Raw genomic sequence first — 20,946 nt, 5'->3', positions numbered from 1 at the left:
TTCATCATCAGGGTGGTGGAAAACAGTTACAGCTAGCCACTCCCCTTGAGTGGTGTTCATGGGTTTTCTCATGATTAATTAGTTGGAAATTGCATCTTACAAAGCTTATTCTGTGCTGGGGTTTCCAGCTCAAGGAACATCAGGAGAAAAACAGCAGGTGGTGGGTGAGTCAAAGATATTGTATTTCTGACATTTGTCTAGTTACATTTAGTGATAAAACTTATTCATACGATGGATGGAGACATCCTGGTTGAATTTGGGGGTCAAATATGTATGTAGATTGATCCATATGGATACAGATTAAGGTATTGCTACACTGTGCTGTGATTATACTGGGTTTTGTGACTTTTTTATAGACAAAGATTATTTTTGTTGTCTAGCATAGCACTTGGCACATGGTAGGTACTTGGGAAAATATATCAGTGAGTTTCTAGTATCTTATGCATACTGCAGAATTGGAGTACTCATCCAAAAATATGGAAGTAAATTTGTTTTGTTGGAATTGTCATCATTCCTTTAAATGACAGTTTGTGAAAGAAATCATGGCTTTATTATTTGTGAAAGAAATCCTAAGGTTCCCACTGGCCTATGCTTTTACCTTGTACTTAAGTAATCTGATAACTTTCTTCATAAACTTTTCTCTTACCAACTTCATATAAAAAGAGTCCATAATGAAAGATACAAACAGAAGGTGGCTATTTCAATTGAACAGACATGTCAAACAAAGACAGAAGAACACATAATCAAGAGTCTAATGGGAGAAGGTAGATGGATTCTTCTTAATGATTCACAACCACCACATTTATCACCTACTGTTACCAGGGAGAAAATGTCTTCTGATAACCAGTGGTCAGCAAATGAGGATGAAGGCCAGTTATCCCGACTCATCAGGAAATCTAGAGATTATCCTTTTATCCCTGTCGGTAAGTATTTGTCTTGACTGAACACTGGAAAACTGGAATAACGCTAAATGTCTTACCCACTATCTTTGAGAATTGAAATGTTTTATATAATTTAATCTTTTCATATAACTGCAGCTAACTGACTCTAACCATGATTACGAATTAGACTTTCAGAAGAGTTTCTAATACATGGTAAGTCTCTCCTAAATGTTAGCCATCATTACTATGAAACTTCAAATTTTATTCTACTTAGTCCATTTTAATTAGAAGTGTACCTGTAATTACTAGTCCTCCATCTCTGTAAATTTCTTGATGGACTTTATCCATGGACTCAGGATCAGCAGTAGCAGAATCTGGTTACTACGTCTGCTAAGGACTATTGAGAGGAATATGTCTCTTTGTCCTCTCTGTAATCTTGTTCTCTAAATAACAAAATTCTTTTAAAATTTTTTTCTATACCATCACTTTATCTATCACTTTCTATATTTGTTATTTGCCTAAATTTCTTATCTGTACTATAGTTTACATAATATGGTTATAACAGTGCTAGCATTTATGATTTATACAGAGTTAATGCACCTTCACCACCACCACCAAAGTACCCAAAACCTTTCACCACCATCCGTATGACTTTGAATCTTTCTCTTCCAACTCAGTCCTTATGTATGATGTGTATTCATTGTTCTGTTTCTGTTCTGTTTCTTCCATTATTGTGAGTTCCATTAAAAAAACCCATTGTTCTATAAAACCAGAAGTTTGCAGATCTAAACCTGAGAGAATTGCTAAAAAAAAAAAGTCAAAAAATAAAGAAGCTCTGAATGAATCCATATGCCAGAAAGCATGAACTTTGTGGGATTCATGAACTTTGTGGAACTCTTTTAACTGGCTCTCTGATGTGTTTGACATGTTAAGTATAGTGGTGAAAGTACAGATTAAAGAAGTGATATTATAATTAAACCTGGAGCTTCCCTAGCCTTTCCCAACACATTCTTATTATGCTTACATTTTGAGAAAATATTATAGGTATGTGAACTTCAAAAAAACTGATTAAATCAGTTTAATTACAGATTAGATCAGCAATAATATGCCTTAAAATCTTATTTTTCTCTTTTGGGTATTTAGGCTGCCCTAGGCATTATTTATATATATATTTATATATATTATTGCTGTGGGGTTTTGTATTTATTTTGCCAGGAAACTTAAAATTATTTCTTTAAATGAGACAGATAATTTTAAGCCATATCAATCACATAAACCTTTTAAATGTGTATACATCATATGTTTCTACTAAGTGCTATTCCAAATCTAGCAGCTTTATAAATTTTATTATTCACATTTCAAGAATAATAAGATTTTACTTTACAGAAGAACCCCTTAGTTTAAGATTTAATATTAAATTAATACTAAAAATTACTATTAATATGAAATAGTTTAATATTTGTGATAGCCCTTCGTTTAAGGTTTCAAAAGAGTTTCACAATAATTGGAAGTAAATAATTTTATGGTGATTTATTGAACTTCCTCATGTTTTTATTTTAACTAGAAAAACATTGAAAAACCCCATTAAATTTGAATGGATCACTTTAATAAAAAGATTAGTCACTGTGCCTGTTGTAAATTAAATTATTTTTCTAGAAACATTTTGGGTGATTAAAGTAGAAAGATAAAAGTGTTTCCAGCTAAATTCAATTATATATGAAGTACAGAAACACTGTACGAAAAACAGCAAAGGTTCTGGCATCAATTATAAAAATTAAAAATCAATTTACGTTAGAACACAGCTTTGTTTGATCATGGAAAGAGAACAATGCTTTCAAAAGTAAATAATGTTAATATTTGGTTATATATTACTGAACAGTTTAGTTATTGTCATTTTAACAATAAGTATTATGTATTTCCTGTTGCAGGATAGAGAATGCTATGTATATTATTTACAAAGCAGATTTACTATCTTAAATCATTAGTTGTCTATATATAATGATTAAGTTTGTCTTATAATCACAGTTAAGGCCCATGCATTCACTTTATATAACTGAACTACATGTTGTACCAGAAAGAAGGTGCAGAGGTTAAGGCACTTGTATTTCATGTGTCTTGGCTGTGATAATGATCCAAATCTTGGCACCCATGTACATGACTCCAAGTACCATGAGGTATGACCCGATCCCTTAGCACTGCCTGGTGTGGCCCCCAAATGAATAAACTATATGTTGATTTGGTATTCGGTTTTGTGTCTTTTACTAACATTTCTTCTTTTTCTTTTGTTTTTTGGGATAATTCCAGTAATGCTCACACCTTACTCCTGGCTCTATGCTCAGAGATCACTCCAGTAGTACTCAGGGGACCAGATGTGGGATGCCAGTGATTGAACTATTGTTGCTTGAGTGTAAAGCAAGTGCCTCACCTACTGTACTATCTATCTGGCCCATGTTAACATTTCTGGCTGGTTTTGTTGTTGCTATTGTTTTGGGGTTTTGCTTTGCTTCCTTGGTTTTTTTTTGGGCCACATCTGGTGATGATCATGGCAAACTCCTGGTTCTATGCTCAGGCAAGAGCCCTACTTGCCTATCACTTGAACTACCACCACCCCAATCTTAGTATTTCTTATGAAAATATATGTATTAGTTCATATATGATATTTCTTATCACATATTTCTGTATTAGTTCTTATCATATATATTTATTTTAATGATGATTGTTGTATTTGTTTGGGTCACTGTCACTGTCATCCCATTATTCATCGATTTGCTCGAGTGGGCACCAGTAACATCTCCAGTGTGAGACTTGTTGTTACTGTTTTTGGCATATCAAATATGCCACAGGGAGCTTGCCAGGCTCTGCCGTGCAGGTGAGATACTCTCAGTAGCTTGCCAGGCTCTCCCAGAAGGGCGAGGAATCGAACCCGGGTTGGCCGCATGCAAGACGAATGCCCTACCTTCTGCGCTATCGGTAGTTTAATTTTTCCCTACATAGCATAGTATTGTGTCACTTTCTTTACTTTTGCTTATCTTTGGAATATGTTCCCCAAATTTGAATACCCAGGACAGAAAGTATGTTTAGTTGAACATCACTTTTTATATCTTTCCTGAGTTCTCTCCAGAGAAATATCATGTAACTTATAGAACCTGTAACAATGAAAGTGTTTCAATATACTTGCTTCCATGTGCTTGTCATCTGTGAATTTCAAAGGAAAGGCATGGGTGGGCACGTGTGCGACTTGAGCTTTCAGTGGCCAAGAGCCATTCCCCTGGCCAGCCCAAGGTGACAGATGGATGAAGGACCCAGGCTGGTTGATAGACAGTTTGTTTCTCTCTCCTCCCCAGCGTAGTCCGATCTCCCCCCTTACAGCACAATTGTAGTCTGATCTCTCCCCTTACAGCACAATCATAGTCAAAGTTACAGTCATCATAGTTCCATCATCCTAGTCTCCTCGTACACCTCAAAGTCCTCTATCCCTTGTAAGCCTTACAGCATAGTCATATAGAAATCATGAAGGGTGGGGATACACATGGTGGGGTTGAACATTGTCATAACAACAAACAGGTAAAGCCACTTCTTCAGGGGAAGTTCATGGAGATTAACTCAAGGACAAAATCTCATCTGAGGGTTCAGCACTCTAGATTACTAGGAGATCCACTCAAGGGCAGGATTCCCTCTGGGGTGTGTTGCTTTCTCCTTTCCTCAGATAGTAATCCATTTAAACAATCATAGTACATTTATTTCTTATACTATTTCTCGGCTGAAGCGACAGCACAGCGGTAGGGCATTTGCCTTGCACGCGGCCAACCCAGATTCGATTCCTCCGCCCCTCTCAGAGAGCCCGGCAAGCTACCGAGAGTATCCCACCCACACGGCAGAGCCTGGCAAGCTACCCGTGGCGTATCTGATATGCCAAACACAGTTACGACAAATCTCACAATGGAGACGTCACTGGTGCCCGCTTGAGCAAATAGATGAGCAACGGGATGACAGTGACAGTGACTATTTCTAGTCATTTTTTATGAACACAGTAAGAGATATATTAAGCTTAAAGATTGGCTCTTCCTAGGGACATTTTACTATATATTCTAGAGCACAGTCATCAGGCCAAGTTAGTCTTTCTAAGCCCAGCAGGGTCCTTATTCAGTTACTTGGGTCATGACAGAGTTTATTCCATGACCATGTCTTTACTTATTATACTTAAGGTGCTTTGTCCACTTTAGATGCCAGGGTAGCTTACAGCTTGCCCTAGATCCATCCAGTCCCTTCGTCAGGACCCTTTTTAGGGGGGTGTTAGGAAGTAAAAGCAACTGAGCTTTAACTCATGTAAATATGATGGATGCCCAGGAATAAATATTATTTGGAGTCAATTAACTCCCATGTTACAAAAGCATAGCATCAACTGTCTTCCTGTGTCTATACAAAAAGGACATTGCTAAACCATGAAAATTACATAAAGGAAGGACAAAAGCAATATAGTATTATTAGTGGTTGCTGGAATTGGGTATGTCTCAGGAGCACTTTTGTGGGAGTAACTCAATAAACCTAAGCTACCTGCGGGAGGAGCAAGGACAACTCAATGTTATCCAACAGTCATCAATGACTTACTATTATTTGCTTTTTGTTGTTTCTGCGTTTGTCATTTTATTTGAGGGGAGTTTTAATATTCAGGGACTACTCCTGGCACAGTGCTCAGGACAGCTTCTGAAAGTGCTCAGGCAAGCATGTGGTGCTGTCCCATTGAACCCTAGCATCCAGCAGGCTCAGAAAGTGCATCGGTCCCTTGAGTTATCTCTCCAGTCCTGTGCTTGTTTTAATTTCAATTTCATTTATTGCTATGTAGGCCACAAGACATAAGTGTGATTTGTTTTCTTTATGGGTCACACTCAGCGATGCTCAGGGGTTACTCCTGGCTCTGCACTCAGAACTTACTCCTGGCGGTGTTGGGAGACCATATGGGATGCCCGGGATCAAACCTGGGTCAGCCACATGCAAGACAAATGCCCTACCGGCTGTACTATGGCTCCAACCCCATAAATGTGATTATTTAGTCAATTTTTTATTAATATTTCCACTTATTTCCTAACTTCTCCCACCACCATAGAGACAATTACCCTTATCAATCAACTTCCTGTTTTGATTTGTTTTGCTTTGTTTTGTATTTCTTCACTTTGCTCTGCATTGTTTTGCTTCCCTTTGCTTTGCTGGGTTTTGTTTTTAGCTTTGTGCTGTGGCCTACCCTGCAGTTTTGGGAATCATCAGGACTGAACTAGCAGAGCCTGGGACTCTCAATGGAACCACAGATTGAATCAAGGACGCGGTGCATTTCAGGCACGTGCTCCAGCCCTTTGAGCTCTTTTCTATCCTGCACAAAATTAACTACAATTTTCTATCCTTCACAAAAATCAACTATGTTTTCTACCCTATACAAAAACCAGTTTTCTATCCTACTTATTACATATCTACAAAATTAAAGGAAGTAGGGTATTAATAGAAGGCTATATGCATTGATTAATATGATCAAAGAGAAAACCCTAATACTTGCAAAAGTGTTCCTTATTCTTATTTCAAACTACAGTATTCAGCTTCATTTTCTAAGTCTACCTTACCTCAGGCTGGAGTGATAGCACAGCAGGTAGAGCGTTTGACTTGGACGTGGCTGACCCGGGTTCAATTCCTCTGTGCCTCTCGGAGAGCCCAGCAAGTTACTGAGAGTATCCTGCCTGATCCACAGAGCCTGGCAAGCTACCTGTGGCGTATTTGATATGCCAAAAACAGTAACAACAAGTCTCACAATGGAGACATTACTGGTGGCCACTTGAGAAAATCAATGAACAATGGGTCAACCGTGCTACCTTACCCTCTCATTTCTTTTTATTTGCTGGGGGGAGGGGCCTCCCTAGCAGTGCTCATGGGGCTGGGAATCATTCCCAGTGATTCTTAACTCTTGAGTTGAACCAGAGATTGTTGGTGCTACTCAGGTCCTGCAGTATAGGTTCCCCAGGGCCACCCTAGTTGGCTCAAGATCCTCCAGGGCTACACCTGATGATATTGGGCTCACACTGTCTTTGATGTTATGAAAGTCATCTATTTTCCTCTAGTTTTATTATTGTTGATTTTTTTATCTTTTGTATGAAATTTCAACCTATTTCTATTTTGTACCTCTGATCTGAACTACAATCAAGTTATTCTCTATACCAATAAGTTACACTAACGATATCTGTGTATCTTTGGGGGTGAGGCAGGGATTCTCGGCAGTGCTGGGAGTTGCAAGGAATCACACAGTGCCAGGGATTGAACCCATTCATACCCTGCAGCCCTTTGAGCTATCTCCCCTGCCCAATATTTGTGGGGAAAAAAAAAGTATTTTTAAAATTTGGTTAACTTTGGTGCCATTGATTAAATTCTCACATTAAAAAAAAAAATCTTGGGCTGGAGTGATAGCACAGCGGGTAGGGCATTTGCCTTGCACGCAGCCGACCGGGTTTGATTCCCAGCATCCCATATGGTCCCCTGAGCACCGCCAGGAGTGATTCCTGAGTGCAGAGCCAGGAGTAACTCCTGTGCATCACCAGGTGTGACCCAAAAAGCAAAAAAAAAAAATCTTTCAGGCAGGAGAGATAGTTTAGGGTTAGAGCCCTTGCCTTGCACACAGCCAGCCCTGGATCAATAGCCTACATTGAATATGGTCTCCTGAGGACACCTAGGATTGATCCCTGAGTGCAGAGCCAGGAGTAGTCCTGAACACCACTTTGTGTGGCCAATGAACAAAACAAAAACAATGACAAAAATCTATATCTTTCTAGAATCTTTCCTACTTAGTTTTTCTGTTTTAGAACCCACAACATTGTTTATCATTGTTTAACATTGCTAATACATTGTTTATCATGGCATATTTTCAACCCTTTGACAAGTACAGGGGATACAGAAATAAACGTATAAAATTCTGGACTTTTCTAGCATCACGGTTTTCCCCAGAGTCATATACAAGGTGTGCATAGATTCCCACCTTTTCAATTATCATTAACTGTCCCATTTTTAGAGAAGAATAAAACTTGTCACATGAGCAGATTTACTGCTTACTTAAAGACAAGAATAGAGGAGTAAGCCAAATGCTAAAGAGCCATGGATGCCAGGATGCTTGATCACTACTTGATCACTACTCCATTCACAGGCTAAATGACTTATCCTGAACAAGATCCTATCACATGCACAATCATGCCACTATAACTTGGAAAGGTAAAAATCATGAAACAAGTTACTATATCATATGGTACAGACTTTTCTGGGATATGTTATAACTGGAAATATGAAATATATAGGTCTTGCCTTTGCCTCAAAAAAAATCGTGATCCACTCATTCCAAATAAAAGAAAATAAAATTCAGTTATGACTGTCCCTACCAGCTTGAAAATGCTTCAAGTAATGACTCCTGGGTACAAGAGATTATACCCATGTTGTTTCTTTAAAAAAAAATTCTGGTAAAGAGCACATAACATAAAATTTATTTCTATTAGCCATTTATGAATATTCATACATTACTGTCACATTGTATGCAACAGATCTCAAAATCTTTTTCTCCTTAAAAATCAAGACTTTACACCAATCTACACAGTGACTCTGTTTCCCCCTTCTCAGTCCTTCAAAGCCTTTCCATTCTACTTCCTGTTTCTCTGAGTTTAGCTACTGTAGGTTCCTCATATAAATGAAACCAGACACTATTTGTCTTTTGGTGACTAGCTTATTTGACTTAGCTTCTTTTTTGCTTTGTTTTTTTTTAGCACCCCCAGCAGTGCTCAGGGTTTACTCCTGGCTCTGTGCTCAGGGACCGTGCCTGACAAGACTGGGGAGACCACCTTTGGTGCCAGGGATTAAACCCAGGTTGGCTGCATGAAAGGCTAGCATCCTACCTACCCTCTGCACTGTGTCTCTGTCTCCTTGATAGCCTCAAGATTCACCCAAGTCATGTCATGAACATGATTTCCTTCTTTTTTAAGGGATGAATAATATTCACTGTAGTATGTGTAGAGTGTACTGAGCTTTTTTGCTATCAGTATGGATTATACCACATTTTGTTTAACCATTCATTTTCGGGTTGTTTCCACCTCTTGGTTCATGTGAATAATACTGTAATGAATAGAGGTGCACAGATTTATCTTCAGCCTGAGAGATAGTCCAGCAGGTGAAGTGCTGCCTAGCCTAGGGGTTTGGTTTCCCAACCCATGTTTGGTCCCTCCCAGCACCTCAGGTGCTGAGCACATAGCCAGGAGTAAGCTCCGAGCACTGCCAAGGAGGGGTGTCCCAGAAGCCCAAAGCCAAATAACACAAAAAACAAATACCTGTTCAAGATGCTGACTTTGATTATTCTGTATATGTAGGAATACTAAATCCATGAATATTGAGGATCTTAAAATCCAGTGGTCAAGTCCAGCAAGACTGTTTACAAGATATTGTTGGTATCCAGCATTTTATTTCACAGTGCAGATCCTTTGAACAGTCTTTTGCTCAACACTCTAGGCACTTGGGAATTCTAACCTGATATTTATATTACCTCACTTTTAACATTTACAGGGATAGCGGGCTTTGTGACTGTGGTTTCCTATGGTCTTTACAAATTAAAGCACAGAAGATACCAGAAAATGTCCATTCATCTTATTCACATGAGAGTTGCCGCCCAAGGATTTGTTGTGGGAGCTGTGACTCTAGGTAACCTGTTTAATTTATATCTGCATTCAGCTCACTTTAATATTATTGATATTATTGGATATCATGAAGGGATAGATCTATAGTACTAAGGGGGGGGTGCAGGGATTGAATTCAGGGTCTCTGCATGTGAGGTATGTGTTCTGGCACAAGAGCTACTACCTGTCTAGCCCCAAGATTATTTTTATTTTATATATGCATATTAGAATATAAATATTCCTTTTATACATATGTATCGATATTAATACATTGGAGGAGGAATGGTGAGAAAGACAGCAGTCTTCACTTGCTTGAGGTTAGGGCTCAGTTACAGTCTTTTTTGTTGTTGTTGTTGGCTTTTTGGGTCACACCTGGCTATCCTCAGGGATTATTCTTAGCTCTGCACTCAGGAATTACTCCTGGTGATGCTTAGGAGGACCATATGGAATGCCAGGGATAGAACCTGGGTCAACCACGTACAAGGCAAATGCTCTACCCACTGTACTATCACTTAAGCCCTCAATTACAGTCTTAATTTCTTAGGATTTTAAGCACTGGGGGGGAAAAAAACCTAAGGAACTATAGTTGGTTGGGGATGGAAAGACAGTACAGCAGGTAGGGCACTTGCCTTACACGCGGCCTATTAGGGTTGTTGGGGTTTTTTTTTTTTTGTATTATTTATTTATTTATTTATTTTTGCTTTTTGGGTCACACCCAGTGATGCACAGGGGTTACTCCTGGCTCATGAACTCAGGAATAAATCCTGGCAGTGCTTGAAGGACCATATGGGATGCTGGGAATCAACTCGGGTTGGCCGTGTGCAAGGCAAACGCCCTATCCGCTGTGCTATGGCTCCAGCCCCGCAGCCTATTAGGTTTAATCTTTCAATCTTTAGCACTATGTATGGTCTCCTCAGTCCTACCAAAAATGATCCTTATGCACAAATCTAGGAGTAAACCCTGAACACCACCAGGTGTGCCCCTCCAAAAAACAATAAATGAATAACTAGGATTGTGGGTTCTGTAGTTCTCTATAATAAAATGATCAGTATTCCTACACTCTTTCACTCAGTTTAGAGCAGAAGTTATAGTTCCAGACTATTTTGGTAGTAATTACAATCATTAAGGTAGTTTAATGTGGCAAAATTTTTTTGGATTCACACATCTCAATAATCTTGATCTCTTTTATTTGATGTTTTAGCAAAAGGAAAGTCTTTTTTAATTGCTTTGTAAATTAATCAAGACTTTCACAGTCAAATCCAAATAAAAAGTATAAAATTATCTGGTTAATTCAAGTTTATAAACAGCTAAATCAGATAGCTCTAACAAAAGTCTGTTTAGTTACCTGAGTTACTTAAAAATTTTGGTTGATGTTAAGAAAGAACAAGTGAGGGGCCGGAGCGATAGCACAGCGGGTAGAGTGTTTGCCTTGCACGCGGCCGACCCGGGTTCGATCCCCGGCATCCCATATGGTCCCCCAAGCACCGCCAGGAGTAATTCCTGAGTGCAAAGCCGGGAGTAACCCCTGAGCATCGCTGGGTGTGACCCAAAAGGCAAAAAAAAAAAAAAAAAAGATTCTAGGCAGAGGAAAAAAAACAAAGGCACATAAGTATAGTATATTGGTATAGTAATTAATCAGCGTTTGACAAGTCAAAATATTAGTAATATATGATTCATTATGGGTATTCCATTGTAAACATGAAGCTTTAGCTAATATATCATGGTCTCAGACCTGCAGTATGCAGGGCAAACAGTGAGAAAGAAAAGTGAGATGCAAAGTGGGAAAAACTAGAAATATCTGGACCCTTCAAGGATGAGCTGGAACATGCAAGATGAAATGGAACCTTCTGGATTTCTCATCATTCTAAATTTTGCAATGGGCTGAATGGAGTGATGGAGGGAAAGATAATCTTTTCATTAGGGAATAAGAAGGAACCTGGCTAAGACCCAGACAAGGCAAAGGAGGAAATTCAGCACAACCATGGTAGCAGTCCCCTATTTCTGCCCTGTGTCAAACAGGTAAGCCATCTGATGGGCAGAAGTGTGCTGCAGCATGGGGAGACTTGGATGCTGCATCAACTGTGCCTTCTTTTTTTAATTTTTTTTCTTTTTGGGTCACACCCAGCGATGCGTAGGGGTTACTCCTGGCTCATGAATTCAGGAATTAAAAGTAAATTTTCATAATTTTTTTTCCAAAATGTTCATTACTATCACAATCTTTGTTTCTGCCACTGGTCTGATAACCATAGGTGGGGGAACTGTGTCCACTTGCCATTAAAACTCCTTTGTCCTTTGGTTACTTTTGGTCAACTGCTGTGTTGATCCAAATCTTTATTTCTAGACCAGAGAGATAGTATAGCAGGAAGGGCATTTGCCTTGTATGCGGCTGATCTATGTTCAATTCCCACTATCCCATATTGTTCCCCGATCATTGCCAGTAGTAATTCCTGAGTACAGAGCCAGGAGTAACACTTGTATACCTCCGGGTTGGCTAAAAAAACCCACCCCAAATCTTTATTTCTGAAATTCTGTTATTACCCATCCTGTCTGTTTGAGTGTACTTTTTCATTGACTTTAATAATAATTTACATGGGTGTAGTAAAAATATGCCATAAGATAATCACGTATATAAGATATATACCTTATTCTATGTTGGATAGTAACAACTTCATCTCCCCGATATGTCAAATCATTTTATTAGATTAATATTATGTCCTAGGAAATGCAGAGATCTGGGCATACCAGAGTATGCCAGAGGGCTGGGTAGCTCATGCAGTCCTGAGACTGGAGGATGAAAACATACCATTGATCCTGTTAGGTGAAAGCAGGCTACTCTAATGGTATTTACTCAAAGAGATAGAGGAAAAAATAGATTCCTTAGCTGTAACCATTAGCAATGATTGTATTGACTTTCTCTACAATGAAACTACATCTGAGCAGCAATGCAATTAGAATGACAGCCTAAGTTTACAGAGCTTTTTTTGTCATTCTCTAAGACCTTTTGTCTTCTGAGCACAGAGACAAATTAACTGAGCGTGTGTAGGAATCACCACTCTGGTATCTTCAAATCCTTGTTGATGTCATGACTACAATACGTCAGGGATGCCATGTAGCTTTTACTATGTTGGTAGAAAGAGGCAGTTAGAATGACACACACTTGGTTTCTCCTACCATAACTGTCCTTGGTCAGGGAGCCAGGATGAATATTCTGACAGTGGCTGAGTATATCTATTGCACATTCCAGAACTGCAGGAGTAACAACTGGTAGGTTCAGGGACCCACCAGTCAACCACCTGAGCTCCATAAACTCCTAGCTGGCCTGGTAGACCACACTAATTTTCTATGGATTGGACTGATTCTCTGATTCCCAAACAGTATTGAACTATCTTTTACAAATGTTGTTATTGCCCCTTCTTTATGTAGATGCATTGTCATGAGTGTCCTGGATCTCCTTGGAAAAGCTAAAAGGATTTATAATGTGTGTAGTTTGGCTGTGTAACAGGTTCTATCTTACAAGATCTTCCTTCCCCCTCATTCAAGGGATTTTTGTTTCCAGTTTGTTTTTGATGCCAGGGATGGAAACCAGGCCCTCACACAAGCATGAGAAGTGCTTTTCTATGATGCTGCATCCACAGCTCCATGCAAGAAAAATGTTCACTCCAACCTGGGAAATGGTCCAGAGCTCTGGTTCTCTAGTGTGATGAATCCAATCAAAAATTTATTTACCAAATCTAGAGCTTTTTAGTTTGTTTGATGTCTGCCACTTTCAATTCCAAAATTAATTAACCAATGGGAAAGATCTAGTTACTTAGAATATTTGGGTTACTTCTTAGGCTTTGCTGCCCTTTAATCATGTCTTGCTGGTCTTAGTTAAATGCAGCTGCTTGACCCCTGCACCCCAGAATCCCATCATTCATTCCCACAGAATAAAAACCAAGAAAAAAAATCTCTGGATTTTTTCAAGGCTAGAAACAGTATGGACTGGAGACATAGCACAGTGGGTAGGGAGTTTGCCTTGCACGTGGCCGACCCAGGTTCGATTCCTCCATCCCTCTCAGAGAGGTCAGCAAGCTACTGAGAGTATCCCGCCCGCACAGCTCCCTGTGGCATATTCCATATGCCAAAAACAGTAACAACAAGTCTCACAATGAAGACGCTACTGGTGCTCGTTCGAGCAAATCAATGAACAACGGGATGACCGTGCTACAGTGCTACAGCAACAGTAGCACTGTCATCCCGTTGGTTACTGTAGCACTGTAGCACTGTTCTCCCATTGTTCATTTATTTGTTCGAATGGGCACCAGTAACGTCTCCATTGTGAGACTAGTGTGTAAAGAATTGAACTACTGTGACTTCAAGTCCATCATCAGCTCTCAAAACAAATATCAAGGAAAAAGAAACATAGCTTAGATACTTTGCAAAGGACAGTTTGAAAATATAGAGAGACTCAGTGCAATGGATCTGATTAAGGCAGTGGAAATGGCAACAGAGAGGAGAGTGGTTCTAGAAATTGGAAACTTGGCAACCCAGTGATTAAGGAAGGTCCTTCCTTCCCTAATTCTCAGATTTATGTCTGAACACCTGGTGGAAACTTTACCTTTCACTGTGCACTGCTGGTGTCACCCAACAACAACAAAAAGGAATTGAACTTAGAACTACAGGGAGCACCAATTTTTAAAAAATAAGTCATGTAGGCAAGAGGTAAAAATTATGTGTCTAATAAGTATAGGAAAATTAGTTCTATAATTTTTTTGTATCTGAGAATGTTGTTTCCATAGATACCAAAATGATTCAAGTTTTACAAAAAGTTTGACTTGAATTTTATGCATCTATCTCACTTTCAGAACAACTAATTTATTTATTTATTTTTCTTTTTGGGTCACACCCGGCAATGCATAGGGGTTACTCCTGGCTCTGCACTCAGGAATCACCCCTGGCAGTGCTCAGGGGACCATATGGGATGCTGGGAATCAAACCCGGGTCGGCCGCGTGCAAGGCAAATGCCCTACCTGCTGTACTATTGCTCCAGCCCCGAACAACTAATTTATTGACACTTTATCCTCTGTATACTCTTTGTAGATAATCACAAGCATTATTGGAGAAAGCAGATGGAAAATTAAGTCAAGGATTTGGTCTGCTAAATAGTCAATTTATATTTATACTTAGTGATTGGCATGGGCACATGGGGTGGGAGGTGGGGTCGGGTGAGTTGTAGTTTAAATCCCTGACTCCTTCAGAGTGCGACATTTGTTAATATCCCTGGAATCCACTCAACAGCTCTTCTATTACTCAGGCTTCTTCTTTTCTGCATGCACCTAGGATCCTTAAGGAAGCCTTTGATCTCAATTGTCTACCTAAATTTAGTTTATAATATACCTTAGAAAAGTGTAATTGTAAATTTCTAGAAATAGGATTAGGATCCATTCATCTTTACTTTCCCTGGGATACTGTGTCTCAGTTAAAAACTAAACTGATAATTGCTAAGTTCAGGTGATTATTGTTTTGTCATGAAATTTGCATAATAGGTGGATCAACATGGAAAGTATCATGTTAAGTGAAATGAGTCAAAAAGAGAGGGACAAACATAGAAAGATTGCACTCATTTGTGGAATATGAAGTAACAAAATGGGAGACTAACACCCAAGAAAAGTAGAGATAAGTATCAAGAGGAGTACTCCACAGCTTGGAAGCTGACCTCACAGGCTAGGTGAAGAAGCAGCTCTGATAGAGAAGGGATCACCAAGCAAAGGGTGCTAGGCAGGCCCACTAGGGATGGGAGATACATGCTGAAAATAGACTATAGACCGAACAAGATGCCTACTTAATACCTCTGTAGCAAACCACAACACCCAAAAAGAAAGAGCGAGCAAATGCGAATGCCCTGCCACAGAGGCAGGGTGGGGTGAAGGGGACAGGGTGGAGGTGGTGGGAGGGATGCTGGAACCATTGGTGGTGGAAAATGAGCACTGGTGGAGGGTTGGGCACTTGATCATTATATGACTGAAACGTAAGCATGAAAACCTGTAAGTCTGTAACTTTGTCTCACAGTGATTCACCAATTAAAAAAAATAATAATTAAAAAAAGGTGATTGGGGCTGGAGTGATAGCATAGCGGGTAGGGCGTTTGCCTTGCACGCGGCCAACCCGGGTTCAAATCCCAGCATCCCATATGGTCCCCTGAGCACCGCCAGGAGTAATTCCTGAGTGCAGAGCCAGGAGTAATCCCTGTGCATCGCCAGGTGTGACCCAAAAACCAAAAAATAAATAAATAAAAGGTGATTATTGTTTTTATCTTGGTAAAAATCTTCCCACTGTCCTAACATCTTTATCAACATTTGACAATTCAAACAAATGGTTGGTATAGTAACACCATACATGTAGTTATACAAGTTATTCAAGTCTTGGTTTGTTTTTCTGAGTGTACTTATATGATCCAAACCAAACAAGAATGAAATGGAAGGCATTTGTTAATTGTGGGCTATACATTTATTTTGGGAAAATACAAGAAAAAGATAACTTGTGCTTTTTTCCCATGGAAGCTCTATTAATTTGTGTCTTTCTGTTTCTAGGTGTCCTTTATTCTATGTATAAGGATTACATTAGACCTCAGTTCTTCGATGTGTCAAAAAAATGAAGCTAAAGAAAATGTTCTGAAAAGTATTTAACATGAAGAATTAATTTTCAATAAGCATCAAATTGAACTACAGAAGTATCAGCAGAATTATCATAGCATTATCTAGTAAATCTAAATTGTGTAAGAAGTTTATTTCCAAATCAACATTCATAAATAGTCAACTCAAAAATATCCTAAATAGCCTTTGTTGGTATCTTTCCGAACTTAGGGTGTGATTTCTTTTTTTTTTTTTTTAATTTTTTTTTAATTTAAATTTTATTGAATCACCGTGTGGAGGGTTACAAAGTTCTCAGGATTATGTCAGTTATACAGTACTCAAACACCCTTCCCTTCACCTGTGCCCATATTCCATCACCAACCACCCCATTATACCTCCCGCCCCCTCCCGCCCCCCCAGTCCCCGCCCTTGTAAGTGATAAGTTTCACTTCGTTTACGCTTTATCTTGGTTACAGTCCATGTTTCAACACATAACTCACTATTGTTGCTAGGGTTTCCCCCCAAAAAAGAGAAGACAGTCCCACTGTCAAGGAAGCATTTGATGGCTCTCCATTGCTGAGAATGTAGAGATATTAAGTCCCGCTGTTTGTTACATAACTTTTCTATTTTTTTCCCCCCTCGTCCCGCGCCACCGAGATCACGCCTGCTTAGTAATCACCACGCTGCCTGACAAAGGGAAAACAAACCAAAAGAGATGGTTATTTCTCGTCATCAGCCGGCGTGGGGCTCTGGCTTAGTTGATAGTCTGGTAGAATGTCTGCAAGCAGTTTCTGGAACCAAAAGTAATACGCTGGTATCGGCCCCGGCTCAAGATTCCACCAGCGTCCCGCTGTTCCAAGTACATAATAATTTATTCCCTTGTATCCCATTCCCACGCCACCAGGTCCGTGTCAGCTTAATGGACATCATACTATGGTTAACGCCATGCCGCGTTTCTTCCCGAGAAAGAAGGATATTTCTTCTCAGCCGGCGTGGGGATATGGCTTAGTTCAGTCTATAGAGATGGCTACCACTTTGGTGGCCTTCAATATTTCAGCAAAAGACTTACTATTCTTGTTAGGATTTCCCACCAAAGTCCGACCCATTAAAAGGGAACCATTTCATATTGGTGATGATTAAATGACAATAGGTTGCGCAGCCATGGCAGCGGCCTCGCGGCTTTGAATTTCTGTATAAAGTCCAGGGAAAGTACAGCCAGAAATTACACGTCGCTACAAACTTTAACCCTATTATGGTCCCCCCAAAGTCCAACCCATTACAAAGGAACCATTTCATATTGCTGATGATTAGATGACATTAGGCTGCCGCGGCCGCGCGGTTTTGGGTTTCTATATAAAGTCCAGGGGAAATTCTGCCTAAAATTCTATCGCTACAATCTTTTACCCTTCAACAAAAAACTTAGTACTATTGTTTGGAGTTTCCCCCCACGTTAAGCCCTGCCAAAAAGGAACATTTACACGTTGCTGACAATCAAGAGATATTAGGTTGCAGTCTCGAGGTTTTGGATTTCTATATGAAGTCCAGGGAAAATTCTTTTGGTAATTGCATCACTCGCTGGCAGCGCCTGGGCCAGAAGCTCCGAGCACACAGTTTGGAGGCATTTTGGGGGCGCCGCTCGTGTCCAAAGTGGTTCAGTTGCCTCCGGGGTCGATCTCGCGCGGGGCCACAAAGGAGCGTCCCCACATGGCTCTGTGCTTAAATGTCGGCCGGCACAGGGCGGATCCGGAAGTCCCGCCCATCGGCTATCCCGGGCTTCCTGTAGAGTCTAAAAACCGGCTATAGCTTCGCTGCGTTCAAAAAGAAAGAGTTGAGAGAGAAAAGACCATACCCTGCCGGCAGCGCCTGGGCCAGAAGCTCCCAGCACACAGTTTTGAGGCATTTTGGGGGCGCCGCTCGTGTCCAAAGTGGTTCAGTTGCCTCCGGGGTCGATCTCGCGCGGGGCCGCAAAAAAAGGAAGGGTGTGATTTCTTGATCTAAAATGTTTCAATTTTCTAGGAGCTGGAGAGATAAGACAGTAGGTAGGGTGCTTGCCTTGCATGTGGATGACCTGTGTTCAATCTCCGACTCCTCATATGGTCCCCTGAACTTGCTAGGAGTGATCCCTGAGCACAGAGCCATGAGCGAACCCTGAGCAGAACTGGATGTGACCCCCAAAACCAAAACTAAGAACAAAATTAGATATTTAAAATTCTCTAGTTAGAGTCAGAGAGGAATATTTTGCCAAAGCAGCCTGAAGATTAGGAGTTGGTCATAAAGAGGCTACAGGAAAATGTTCTACAGACTCATGGGATGTGACAGTCTATTCTCCACTTAATTTTCTCCAAGTTGGTCATGGTAATTAAGACTCTTAGAAACTCTCTTTTATAATGATAAAGAGTGAAAAGAAAGAATGGTCATGTTATTATATAAATTTGGTTCACCCCTCTATACCTTATTCATACAGAAACTTGACTATTTTACCACAACTATTTACCACAATTATTAAATATTTAAACATCGCTGTATTCATTTTAATACTGCTAGAAAACATTTCCAGGACTATAAAGATAAATTGTTAACAAGTACATTTTCCCCTGGTAACAGTATTTTGGGGGGTGAAAAGGTTGAGTCTAGAAGTATTAATATTAATCTGCTGTAGAAAATATAACAAACCAAAGGAGACCTTAACTGTTCTGTATTCCTGTGGCCTCAAACTCCCCTGAAGCTGCCCGGGGTTCTGAAAAATTAACTAGACTTGTTGAGTCATGGCTGTCCTGACTCACATTTATTCCCTAAGACTCAAAGCCTGGTGAAGACCATAATGACAAACAAGTTTCTACTTTGATCAGAAGATAGTGCGGTGCTCTCCATAAGACAGTCTGGCGTGACTTCCTATCTAGGGGGTTTCTAATTGTGTAGGAGTCTAGTAGTATTTGCGGAAGTGTCCCGACCTGCAGAACTGGATAACGGGATTCACGAGGAGAGGGTGCGAGAGTGATAGGGAGAGGGAAGACAAACACACACACACACACACACACACTCACACACACATACACACACAGAGGTGTGCAAAAACTACTTTATTGTAACTCCACAGTGCTGATGTATGCTTAGGTTTCAATCTACTTGCATCATGGCCTTAAGGTAAAACTAGAAGTAACTAATGGCACCCGGGGCAACTAGGGGAGATAACAATAGATATCCAGAAGGCTGATCTTTAAACCACAAGCCTACCCCAAGAATGTCAAGTCCTGTCTGTCTGTTCCTGTTGGCTAACCATCCTGCTCTTGTAAAAACGTCCCGGTCCTCCGGGTCTTGTAAAATGGCTTTCTCAACATGTTTATGTGAATGTTTGACCGCAAGCTATATGCTGAAGGCCCACTCACCACAGGGAAGGGAAACTTGGAGGAATATTGAAAACATGTCTGCATTCTAGGTAGTAACCCACTTTTCTGTGTATCATATACACTTTTCTCCATTGGACAGGTAATTATTTTTAAATTTGGCATATGCGTCATGAGACTATCTTGCTGGTGAGAAGTGGAAATATTTTGGTCAACACTGTTCCTCTTTGGAAACTTAGCAAGGAAAGAATCCTGCTTCATTCCATAGAGTATTTTCACAGCTGAAGAGAGTATGTTCCAGGAAGGTCAGGAAAACTGGGGAAGACAGGCACAGACACGTCATCCTTCAGCTTATCCACAATGGAACATTATTTCTAACAAGGCAACTTAAAAAAATTCCTCTTTCAGTATGTACACAACATTAAAGGTTAGAAAGTGGCTTTTCGGGGCTGGAGCGATAGCACAGCAGCTAGGGCTTTTGCCTTGCACGTAGCCAACCTGGGTTTGATCCTCAGCATCCTATATGGTCCCCTGAGCACCGCCAGGAGAGTAATTCCTGAGTGCAAAGCCAGGAGTAACCCCTGTGCAGCGCCAGGTGAGACCCAAAAAGAAAAAAAAAAAAAGAAAGTGGCTTTTCCCACAAAATTTATTAAGTTCCAGAACTATTGCTATGTCTACTCTGAGAGAACTTTTTAGCAATATATTACTTGAAAAAAATGCAATTTTTTTGTTAAGAGTAGCTATTTGTGAAAGTACAAACTATATTTAAATCAGAATATTCTTCTATACACAGAATGTTCTTCTGAGCATAACTCAGAAGAACAGCGCTTATCTTTGTGTGTGAGGTTTGATCTCTAGCAAAATAACACAATTTAAATTAATTTAATTTAATATGACATCACATTGGAGAACATTTGGAAGATGCAGAATGCTCATTTATCCCATTAGTGCATGTAAAGAGAGAGGGTCATACAGGACACACAGGATATGAATTTGCAAAATACAGGCTAAGAAGGCTTAATATGTTTGAAATTGAGAAGGGCATTTTAATTTGCTGCTGTAACCCCTGATTTTCTCACTTGCTAATTAAACTATTTTATGTTTAAACTACTAAATATGTTATATGCCAATATACTTTGAACACCTTTTATATTGGGGGGGCGCTCAGGGCTTATTCCTGGTTCTACACTCAGGGATCACTCCTGGCAGGCTCCTGGCACAATATGGGACGTGGGGGATCAAATCTGTGTCAGTCTCGTGCAAGGTAAGAGCCATACGCACTGCACTATCACTCCAGCCCCTCTGAACCCCTTTTATATTAGCTGAAAGTTGTGTAGCAGAAGTATTCCAATTGCATGGGGTTGGAGCAATAGCACATCGGGTAGGGCATTTGCCTTGCAAGCAGCCAACCTGGGTTTGATTCGCAGCA

The 20,946-nt window shown here is 40.1% G+C and overlaps 1 protein-coding gene across 1 annotated transcript; it reads left to right on the top strand.

Moving 5' to 3' along the window:
• The first annotated feature begins 829 nt into the window (after positions 1-829).
• HIGD1C (HIG1 hypoxia inducible domain family member 1C) lies at positions 830-16,196 on the top strand. Its single transcript, XM_004601470.1, has 3 exons — positions 830-923; positions 9,453-9,587; positions 16,132-16,196. Exons 1-3 carry the CDS (start codon positions 830-832, stop codon positions 16,194-16,196), a joined length of 294 nt encoding a protein of 97 aa, XP_004601527.1.
• Positions 16,197-20,946: the final 4,750 nt, after the last annotated feature.

This window comes from Sorex araneus, chromosome 2 (genome assembly GCF_027595985.1).
Source record: "Sorex araneus isolate mSorAra2 chromosome 2, mSorAra2.pri, whole genome shotgun sequence".
NCBI classification, from domain to species: Eukaryota; Metazoa; Chordata; class Mammalia; order Eulipotyphla; family Soricidae; genus Sorex; species Sorex araneus.
Note: the sequence above shows the minus strand (reverse complement) of the source record. Positions and strands in the feature narration are given on the sequence as shown.

Bases quoted from the DNA above. Each gene is read 5' to 3' on its own strand.
- HIGD1C (XM_004601470.1), top strand. From the start codon at position 830: ATGTCTTCTGATAACCAGTGGTCAGCAAATGAGGATGAAGGCCAGTTA. The intron at 924-9,452 runs GTAAGTATTTGT...TAACATTTACAG, and splicing joins TTATCCTTTTATCCCTGTCG to GGATAGCGGGCTTTGTGACT. The intron at 9,588-16,131 runs GTAACCTGTTTA...TTCTGTTTCTAG, and splicing joins TGTGGGAGCTGTGACTCTAG to GTGTCCTTTATTCTATGTAT.